At 49.4% G+C, this 10,246-nt stretch overlaps 1 protein-coding gene across 2 annotated transcripts; it reads right to left on the bottom strand.

The window, feature by feature from the left end:
* Nucleotides 1-376: 376 nt before the first annotated feature.
* On the bottom strand, nucleotides 377-5,224 carry IBSP (integrin binding sialoprotein). 2 transcript variants are annotated; one of them, XM_031066458.1, is made up of 7 exons: nucleotides 5,187-5,224; nucleotides 4,047-4,111; nucleotides 3,917-3,967; nucleotides 3,726-3,797; nucleotides 3,488-3,541; nucleotides 1,442-1,543; nucleotides 377-1,146 (listed from the first exon to the last, which is right to left on the bottom strand). In XM_031066458.1, exons 2-7 carry the CDS (start codon nucleotides 4,098-4,100, stop codon nucleotides 571-573), a joined length of 909 nt encoding a protein of 302 aa, XP_030922318.1. In that variant the 5' UTR covers nucleotides 4,101-4,111; nucleotides 5,187-5,224; the 3' UTR covers nucleotides 377-570. The 2 variants fall into 2 exon arrangements, with proteins under 2 accessions (XP_030922318.1, XP_030922319.1); XM_031066459.1 differs by having other exon boundaries at nucleotides 4,047-4,105; nucleotides 5,187-5,217.
* Nucleotides 5,225-10,246: the final 5,022 nt, after the last annotated feature.

Genomic DNA, 10,246 nt, shown 5'->3' with positions numbered 1-10,246 from the left:
AAATTGCCTGATGTGTGGTCAGGCCATGGGAGGCACATTACCAAGGAATAGAAGACAGGATAAAGTTATCACTGCTCACGTATTGGAAATTCACATCAACTTTACATAAAACAAGGCTGTAATCCCACAGCAGTGTCCCTAAGAGCACCCTTTCATTTTTCAGACGGCACTCTACAGAAGCTTTCCAAGTTAGCCTTGCTATTCCTCCCTCCTTTCATGTGCATCTGAGCTGGAATAACAAGATTCAGCCCTAAGCATCATGGGCAACTGCAGCCCCTCAGCCCCTCCCCAAGTGCTGCGCTCCTCCACTGACCACAGAAAATTTGGCAGCAAACCTTTTGTCACCAACAAGCTCAGTTCAGTTGCTTTATTCATTTCATTTCATTTCATTTCATTTCATTTCACTTTGCAAGATACAAAAAAAAGCCTGGGATGGAGCCAGGGATGGAGCCTGTGCATGACAAGCTGCCTGGCATCCCCTCTGGCATGCGGCAGCTCCAGGGAATCTTCAAATGCACCTTCCTGAGTGTCTGGGGCTGACAGGGACAGCACCAGGGCTGTCCCCCATGCTCACTGGCTGTAGTAGTAATCCTGGCCATACACATCGTACCCGTGCCCTTTGTAGTAGCCGTACTCATCCTCATATGCCCGGTAGCTGTCCCCACGTGCATACTCATCCTGTTCCTCGTACCCACCCTCAGTGGTGCCCTCGTCCCCCCGGCTGTGGTCCCTGGCTGTCACATCATACTCCCACAGCTCCCCAGCTGTGGTGGCATCTGTGGTGACATCTGTGGGTCCCCCATCATCCGTAGTGGTCGCCTGTATCAGACCCTCTTCGTTGGTGGTGCTTGCAATGGTGGTAGCTTCAGCTTCTTCCTCTTCCTCCTCCTCCTCTTCCTCTTCTTCTTCTTCCTCCTCCTCTTCCTCCTCTTCCTCAGCTTCACCAGTGCCCTCCTCAACCACCACAGTGCCATTGCCATGAGGTCCAATACCCTCTGTGGTATTGGTGCTTGTGCCATTGACACCATTCTCATTCTCATCTACTTCTTCTTCCTCCTCTTCCTCCTCATTCTCATCACTGTCTTCATTTTCAGAGTCTTCCCCCTTGCTGGCCGTTCTCTGCCTGATCCTTTGGCAGCCCTTGCCCTGGCAGAGGGAAGACAGCACAGCATTACCTGGATGTCAGGAGCTTGCAGCTCCATGTGGAAAGGGGAAGGTATGGGCACAGCTGAGCATTCCCCCTCACCTTTCACGGCAGGACTATCTTTTTGGGGTACCCTTTCCAACCCCAAGTTAATGCCCAGAGCTTGGTCCAGCTATAGGTATTTCCACAGCAACCCCCCAAGCAGAAACAGAGTGCAGGGTATCCCATGGGTACAAGCAAACATGCAATGAACAGCCCCCTCCCCATGGGTGCTCCCTCTGTCTCCCCAAACCACACCTGCTGGGGGGATGTGATGTCTCCTCCCAGTGCAACTTGGCAGTCCTCAGGGGCTGCTCCAGCAGGGCGTCCAGCTGCCTTCGTTCCAGCATAAAATGGCTCCTACAAGGACAGGGACAGGACAGGGCAGGGGGTCAGCAGCTGGAATGGAGCACAGGCCTCCCCACAGCGAGAGGGATACAGTGCATCCACACAGAGCATTTGGGCATTGCTCCGAGTTCCCTGCTTTCTCACGGGTCTTGTTCCAGGCTGAAATGTGGGAGCTGCAGCAGGGCAGATGGAGCTGTGCAATTACGTGGCGGTGGCTGGAGTCGGATGTTCCCATTCTGGCTCCAAGTTTTGCTTTGCAAAGCATCTAAAGGTTTTCTTCTGAAGTTACCTCCCCAGTTTCCAGTAAACAAAGAAAGCCACAGGCACACTACATGCGAACACACTGCATGTCATGTGCGGACAGTCAGTGAGAGTGTGATGGCTCAAAGCCAGGCGTGAGCCCAAACCCCACCAGCAATCAGCCATCGGCAACACTTGGCCCCAGAGATCAGCAGCAGAGCGGGGCTCTCAGGGGGTGCACGGCTAAAAAAAGGGTAAGGAGTAACCCAAATGCAAACAGAGCCTGAAGCACACACCGAGGGCCCAGCCTGGGAGGTGGAGCTTGTTGGCACCAGCATATGAGCCCAGCTCTGGCAGGGAGACCTGAGGTCAGTGTCATCGCTGCCCTGGGCAATCTCTGCTGCTCACACGCCAAGACCAAGGACACCTACCCTGGCATTTTGGGCCACCTCCTACCTTGAAATACAGGTGCACGTGCTGGCAGAGAAAATCCAGGCTGCTCTCCTGTCCAACAGGAGAGCCATCAAATTGCACAGTGCAGCCAGCTGTGCCAGTGGAAGTGATGCTCCCTATACAGCAGCCAATATAATGCTTTTTACAAACCAATATGCTTTTTAATGCTTTTTACATAACTGACCTTGGGGCCTTTCAGCATGATTCATCTTGCTGACCACCCTGCCAGTGAAGGCACATCCCTGCATGAGAGCAGCCACAGCTCTGGTGCCCTCAAAATGAAAAGGGCAGACCTACAGAGCAGCTACATTCCTGCATACCAGTTAATTTCTTCCTGAGAAATGAAATTCCACCTTTTGCTGCCCATCCCACTGCTCAAATTTATCCCTAGAGATTGCAGTGGTAGGGGAGAGAAACAGCTAAAATGGGGCAAATTGCAGGGAGGTGCCAGAGCTGGCACAGGGGCTACCCCATGGTATATCCCAAGCCCTGACAGGCCTCCAAAGCAGGTTTAAAACCAGACTCCCTGCTTTCATTAAATAACTTTTTAAAAAGAAAAAAATAAAGAAGTTGATTAAGCGTGACACACAGGATTCTAAGCATAACAGATCCTTATTTCAAAGCACCTATGTGCCTGAGACCGCTGGACTATTTTTGAGCATTTGCAGCCCGATAAGGCACAAAAGATCTTTGTAATCCCTTACATTTAATTTTGGACCTGGATTGCTCTCACAGCTCCAGAGGTGCCCAAGCTCACACTGATCCAGCAGACAGGAGCAGCTTTACCATCTGACTGATACCAATTTGACTTTCCCAATATAGCATCAGTTTGTGTCACTCCACAGACACATGCAGAGCATAACTGGGTTTTCCGTAGGGGTTTTCTCAGTATTACAGGGGCAACAGATCCTGAAAGACGAAGGTAAGAGGAGTTCCTAACAGCACCTTCTTCCTTGTGTGAACCTCCCTGGTTCTGTTCTTTGGCCTGTCCGGCTCCTTTCTGATCCACTGGAAATAGAAACCCAGAGAATTTGTCTCAGGGTTGTTTGGTGCAACCCCTGCCCAGGAACAAAAAGGAAAGCAAAAGGAAAATATTGACAAAAAAAGTAAAATAAGGTCCAGAGTAGAAAATCCAGTTGTATCCAGAGTGCAAGCCTGTGGGAAGTCAGTGACCACAAATGCTGATGAGCAGAGACTACAAAACCAAAGAAAGTTCCCAAATTCCTGTATTTGTTTTGTAGACTGCTGGTTTGCCATACTCACCCCCTCTTCCTCCTCCTCTGAGCCATCCCCCTCTTCCTCAGATGAGTCACTACCCTAAGAGGAAAAACCAAGTTGGAGGTGGGTGGGTGGGTTCCCAGTGGTGTCATGAGTACAATGTTCTGTGCCCAGGCCCACAGGCCATGCCAACAGGGCACAGACCATGCCCCCATCTCATTCAGGCCAAAATCTCTGCATTTGGAGGGCAGAAAAGCAGCAGCAACCCCTCAGAACCACCCACCTGGTACCGTCGCTGCAGGGGATACACGTAGATGTATCTGTACAGGTAGTGCCGGCGCTGGCTCTTGAAAACCTACCAGGAGAAGGAGAGGGAAAATCCCATCAGTCTGGGGCCTTGGGTACAGGAGCCACCAAAATGTGCTCTTCCTCAAGATCAGCCCTGTGTGGGACTAGGCACAGGGGAAACCCTACCGCATTCTCTTCTGAGTCATCCAGCTTGGGTTGCCGCAGCCAGCTCTTGACCTGGGGGAAAGGGTGAGTTGGTACGTGCCCCACACCAGCCCTGGCAAGGCCAGGGGGTCCCCCCTCAGCTGGCACTCACCGAGAAGGTGCACGCCATTCCCACCAGGCAGACAAACACCAGGACACTCCTCATGGCTGCTGTCTCTAGGAACACCGAAACACATTGAGGGCTTGTTTTCAGCCAGAAAGCACCAGCACCACTCCAAACCATCCACACGTCTGTGTCCACGTGGGTGACTGGGGAGAAGAAAGGCTGACCTCCAGCCTTCCTTGGTGAGGTCACCCAACCCCTCAATAGACCCAATACTTTCTTTTTCTTCTTTTTTTTTAAAGATCGGCCTCAACTTCCATTAATACATTTTGTTTTTTCTAGAAGCCACAATATACCAGAAAAGCAAGTTTCACCATGTAGTGAACTCAAAGCTTTCCTGGAGAAGGATGACTTATTCCTGTTTCTCCATTGTCCTTAAGGGAGGGGAGAAAGCCAAGCCCCACTGGAGATGCAACAGGAGCAGCTGGGAGCACTGCCCACTGTGGCTGCTCTTCCATAGCTCCAAGACCTGCTTGGGCTTTGCCCAGGAAGCAGTTGCTCCTGGGAACTACACCACAGACAGTGTAACCTCACTGAGGAAAAACAAACAAGCAAACAAATAATGGAAGCAATTGGCTTCACAGGCTGCCATTGGTAAAAACAGCAGTGGCAAGGCATCAATACAAAGAGCCTCCCACAGGCGCAGCTGGAGGGTACTTAGCTCTAGGCAGGTCTGAGCTGCACACCCAAAGCACCAAAACACAGCCTGCCCTCGTGCATCAAGGAGAAAGGAGCACACTCAATCGTTTCCAGCATCACCCCAGCCTTCCCCCAGGGAAAAATGCTCCCAGCATCCCCCTGAGCTCAGTCAGGCTTTCTCCTACTCTTCCCCTGCCTAAACCCAGTATCAGCTGTGCTTGTAGGGAATTGTTATTACATTTATCTGTGCTTGAAGTTTCCCTAGTTTTGCTTAATTCAGGCTATAAAACAAGTGTCCACAAGTTTCTCTGACCTTTCAGCAAGGCTCTGGATGCTCATCCCCTCCACCCAAGCGCTTCATGAAGCCAGAGATCCAGGAAAAGACTAAAAGCAGCACCCCAATCCTGCCAGCAAGCTGACCCTCCCATCTCCCTGCAAAAAGCAGACATCAATGCCCAACCCAACTGAGAAAAGCAGCAGCAAGCTTACCCTGCCCCAGCGCTGAGAGCTAACCATGGAGTCAGCCGGCAGAGATTTCCTCCCACTGCTGCCCTGCTGGGATATAAGGTCTGGCTTTGCCCCCCCTAAGCCAGTCACCGCCCTGCCCAGAGTGACGCCAGCTCTCCAGCATGCACCAAAACCCCTCCAAAACTTCAACGCTGGCAGATTTGGTGCACAAACATAGCACCCCACGCCGCTGCCAAGCCCAAAGAGGTTTGACTGCGCCGCTTAATTGAGGGTCTGGCCTCAGATGTGCGGCTGGGAGGCCGAGGGTATAATAACACTCTGGGTTTTAATTAAAATAAATATTGGGAAATATGTTGCTGGGGGGTGTCCACCTCCCTTTTTGGGAAATCCTGTCACTGTTTTTTCAAGTAGACAAAAAGACCGACCTCAAAGGCCCAACCCCACAGCCACTTGTGCACAGCCGTTAGACCAAAAAACAATCTAAATCAAAAAAAATCCCTCTCCAGGATGCCTGCAGAGGCCTTGGTAAGGGGAGGGAAAGAAAAGGGGATTCAGATACAGATGTCACTCAGTACCCCTTTGAGAGCCATTTCCGCCACAGTGTTGCTACAAAATGCAGGTCTGCTTTGTTTCTAATGCCCTGCAAACTATGCAGGCCCACAGAGGGGCCAGCCCAGTCCCCTGCTCTCAAAAATCAGGCATTGCTCAGCTGAAATCTGTGTATGTCCCCAGCAAAGCAGAAAAACTTCCTGGGAGTGGGGGGGAAATGAAAAAACCCCACCCAGATGTGCACTCAAATCACATTGGGGATCTTGGCGACAGGATACAGCAAGTGGATGCTGCCCCCTGCACCCACCTCTACAGGGATGTATTTTCTCCTTTACCCATATTTATCATTTCCTGCTTGGATTTTATCCACCCCAGCTCTCCAGTGCACCTCTGCTCCCTCTTTCCCAGATTTTTCTTGTACTCATCAGCAAAGGCCCCTAAGCTCCTGCACATCTGGGCTGCAGCAGTTCAGGGAATGACTATTCACCAAATGCAACTTTGCTTTCTGCAGTGCCAAGGAGAGCTGCAACTCCCACTTGATGCTTTCAGACCGACAGCCCAAGGAGAAGGAAGAGAGATGCTGAAAAATAATAAGATCTGTAATGGTCAGCTTAGCCAGTGGTTAAACTATGATTATTTAGGACAGAAAAATCCACTTTGCCATGAAATGCCTGAATGTTTCTTCTCAAAACCAGGGGCAAAACCAGCCTCAACTACACGCTGGGGAGCCCATCACTGACAGGTACATGATGGGGAGTTGATAATTGCTGATGGAGCACTACACACATAAGTTGTTTCTGAGGAGGGAGAGGTCCCCATAGCCCCCCAGTGGTCCAACACCCCTGGCAGCAGACCATGCCACATGCCCACCATGCAACCCCCTGGGGCTGCAGGGCACAGCTGCCCCATGGGCTTCAAAGCCCCTTTTGTGACTGTGAAGAGTCCTAATTATAAGGGAGGCCTGTAGTTGGCCATGGCTTTCAGCTGACGCCTTGTGCCAGGAAAAGCCACGCAAAGAAAAAAAAACACCCCAAAAAAAAACCCAAACAAACAAAACAAAACAAAAAAACCAACAAAACAAAACAAAAACCCACAAAAACACCTCAGCCATGTAGTTCTTCGGTGCCAACGCAGCAGCCTCTGACAAAGAGAGATCAGCATTTGTGAGGATGAGGATTCCCATGTCCCCCCATCTCTATGGGGCTGGAGCAGCTGGAGGGGCTGCCCTGCTAGGCATTCAGGACAGAGATAGATAGGCCTGCCTCCCATTGTCCCCTGCTGTCCTGAGCTGCCTGGCCTAGGAAAGCAGTGAGCAAAGTGCCTGGCTTTGAGCTTAAAATTTCGTCAGGGCTTGGGAACAGAGAGTCCTGGTGGGAGGTGATTTTTAATGTAATTAAAGGGCTTCTACTCCAGGCTGCTTAAAAAAAATATGGAAAACTGACTATAAAAACACATGTTTCACCCAAGATCCCTAAAAAACACCAGGATAATTAACGTGTGCTGAAGTGCCTTGTGCAGCCAGCACCTATGTTTAGCTCCTGGAGCGGGTGCTGCCCAGGCAGGCTACCAGCAGCAGCAACCTCAACGGCACCATGGTGGAAAACCAGCAAGGAGCTCAGCCAGCCATGCTAAACATTTCCATTTGAAATTTATTTTCTATTACTACTTTAAAATCATCACATGGCAGGCATGGAGCATTGGTCTCAATGCTTTTGCAAGAACTCCAGCTCTCCAAGGTGGCAGGGCTAGGAGTGATCACCCTTTTGTCTGAAAGGAATCTGTTATTAAAAGTGAATGCAGGCTTTGAAAGCTTTATGAAATGATATCATCTTGCTGGAAACAAAACACAGAATGGCTTATCTGCCTCCAAAGGATGGGGTTTTAACCAATGTGGTCTAGTGGAAGGCAGGGTTTGCACCAGCTGCTGGCTGCAGCTTTGTGCTGCAGCTTGCACCCAGCAAGGGCGCCCTGTACAGTTTGGATGTACTCGCTTGCCTGAGCCCCTGAGGATCTCAGGGTCAGAGTGTCCCTGTCTGGCTCAGGCTGACATGGCTCCTAAGTCCAAATTTAGTTATTATTTTTGCAGAGCAGTAAATGAGCAGAGCAGAGTGCTCCTGCCCTACCCGGGCAGGCTGCAGGGCTGAGGCCACACCGTCCTATTTCCATGCCCTGAAGCTATTCTGAAAGGAAACCTCAGAGCCAAAAATAAGTAAAGAAAACAAAACCAGAAGGACACTTTGAGCATGGTGGGAAGAGAAAAAGGTGCTGCTGCAGCCAGGGAAAGGGGCACCCCTGTGTCACCCTGATTTTTTAAGATTTTCTAAGCCTTCTGATGTATACATTCTTGTAGTAAACTTTCTCACACACTTTGTGTAAATAACTTATTGCTTTGCATTCTTTTATGGAAGAAGAGAAATTTGATAGACTGTTAGTTTGTCCAGTGTCATTAAAGGGGTAGCACTTTCACCTTCCAATCTACTGTCACTTTTAGAAAACTATAAATGTTAAAGTCAGAAAATAAACCTCCCTTTTCTTCACCTTGAGAGCAGCGGTGTGTGCGCTTGTGTTGTTTCGTGTCCTATAGCGACACCCCTGCCATGCAGCTCGGCGGCCAGAGCACCCCCAAAACCTGTATAGGAGTCACCTGAGAGCTTGCCCTGGCTTCCAGCTCTCCTCACATACTGTCAGGGACAGGAGTGTGTGTACCACGGTCCCAGCTGGGGAGAGAAGTGATGAGAAAGAAGAGGGAGCAACAGCATAAGAATAAGGAATGCCTCTCTTTCCCCTTACCTCTCAGAGCACAAACACAAATGCAAACCAGCATCAGCTGCAAGCACAACTCATTATTCTTTTGCCAACATCCAATTTTAGAATAAAAGTGTGAGGGGAGAATATCTAAAATGCACCTTGTATCAGTCTCCATTATCAGTACACAATCTTCATATATTGGCCCTCTGCAACTGAACATTTCACATGATTTTCGTTTTTCTCTGAGCAGAAACCAGAAAAAGGAAATTAATTCTATTTCCTGGCAAAATGCAGGCCAGGAGTAGCTCTGTAATGTGAGCCCTTTGAAGCACCCTGAACTCTGGGAACCAACCCCAGCAAATCACTGAGGCTAGGTTGCAGCATTATCGCAAATCCCAGACTTGTCACCACCCAGGCCCTCACGTGTTTGAGCAATATCTGTATATTGGATCTCCTCTCTTTGTTTGTTTTTCTTTTTTCCAGGAACAAGAAACTCCTCATCAGCCAGAGCAAGTTACCAGGTCTGGTCCCCCCACTTGTCTCTGCCTCCATCCACATGTGAGAGCTCTCAAATATATCCTCAGGAGAAAAAGCCAAATAAACCCCCCAAAAGGTCTTATTTTCAGAAGGCAAGCAGGAAGGTAGCCTCTGTTCATTGTAGAACTAACAACCAACCGCCTGCACATTCAGCTCAGGAGGTGAGCTCTCTAACAAAGTTAAATCAGCGTCCCTGGACCTTCAGGCATCTGGATGGCGTGGAAGCACACTGCTTCTGTGCTGCACTGGTGATGGCTGCCTACCTCCCTGGCACTGCATACACTGCTCTAACTTGGTAAAACCCCCGAGTACAGCATTAAAAAGGCCCCACTTGCAGCAGAGGCAGAGTGTGCTGTGTGTATCAGCAAGAACTGCTGCTCTTGAACTGGTTATTTGTTATTGTGTACACACAGGAGTTGCAGAAGAGTGATGTATGTATCCACATATCACAGAATCACAGAATGCTTTGGATTGGAAGGGACCTTAAATCTCATCTAGTCCCAATTCCCTGCCATGGGCAGGGACACCTCCTACCAGACCAGGTTGCTTAAAGCCCCCTCCAAACTGGCCTAAATACATAGAGAAGTACGTGTCTTCTGCAAAAAGTACCTTGACACTCAGGCACTCATTTCACTTTTTTAAAAGGTGGCTTTACAAAGTTTTCACATTGCCATAAAACTAATTTTTGCTCTGCAGGTGGAACAACATCAGGTCTAGGACAGAAAGAGCAGATGTTGCCTTGGCCCCCCAGGTGCAGTTTCAGCCCCTGTGTTCAGTAACCTGATGCCTTCTAGTAAAATACAACAGCTCTTTGCAGCTTTGCATTTCAGGACACAGGAAAAAACTGAACTGCAAACCACTTGCTCACTCTGAAGGTTTCCATTATGAATTTGAGGAGTGCAGTATGAGAGGATTTAAGGTTTCCATCATGAGCTGGGGGAATGCAGTACAGGTGGATTACACCTGTAATTTACTTTACCATTTACTTGTACCATCCTGTGGTGCCTGGCTTCTTGGGGCAGTGCTGGGGGAACCACAAAACTCCCAGGACATGGCTAAGCCAGGGATGGGAAAGTTATTTGCTGTCAAAGTGCATGGCAGTGAAGAGAGCAGGAAGAAAAAATTCCTTTAAGCATTCAAAAGGTTTGTAACATTTTGGGGTTTCACTGAGGTCAAAGGCTGTTTTCCCACGTCTGGGATATTTCTTTTGTTCAGATTGATGGCCTCAGTGATTCCGTCAGAGGTTT

This window comes from Geospiza fortis, unplaced genomic scaffold, assembly GCF_000277835.1.
Source record: "Geospiza fortis unplaced genomic scaffold, GeoFor_1.0 scaffold11, whole genome shotgun sequence".
NCBI classification, from domain to species: Eukaryota; Metazoa; Chordata; class Aves; order Passeriformes; family Thraupidae; genus Geospiza; species Geospiza fortis.
This window is presented reverse-complemented; position numbering and strand designations above follow the sequence as displayed.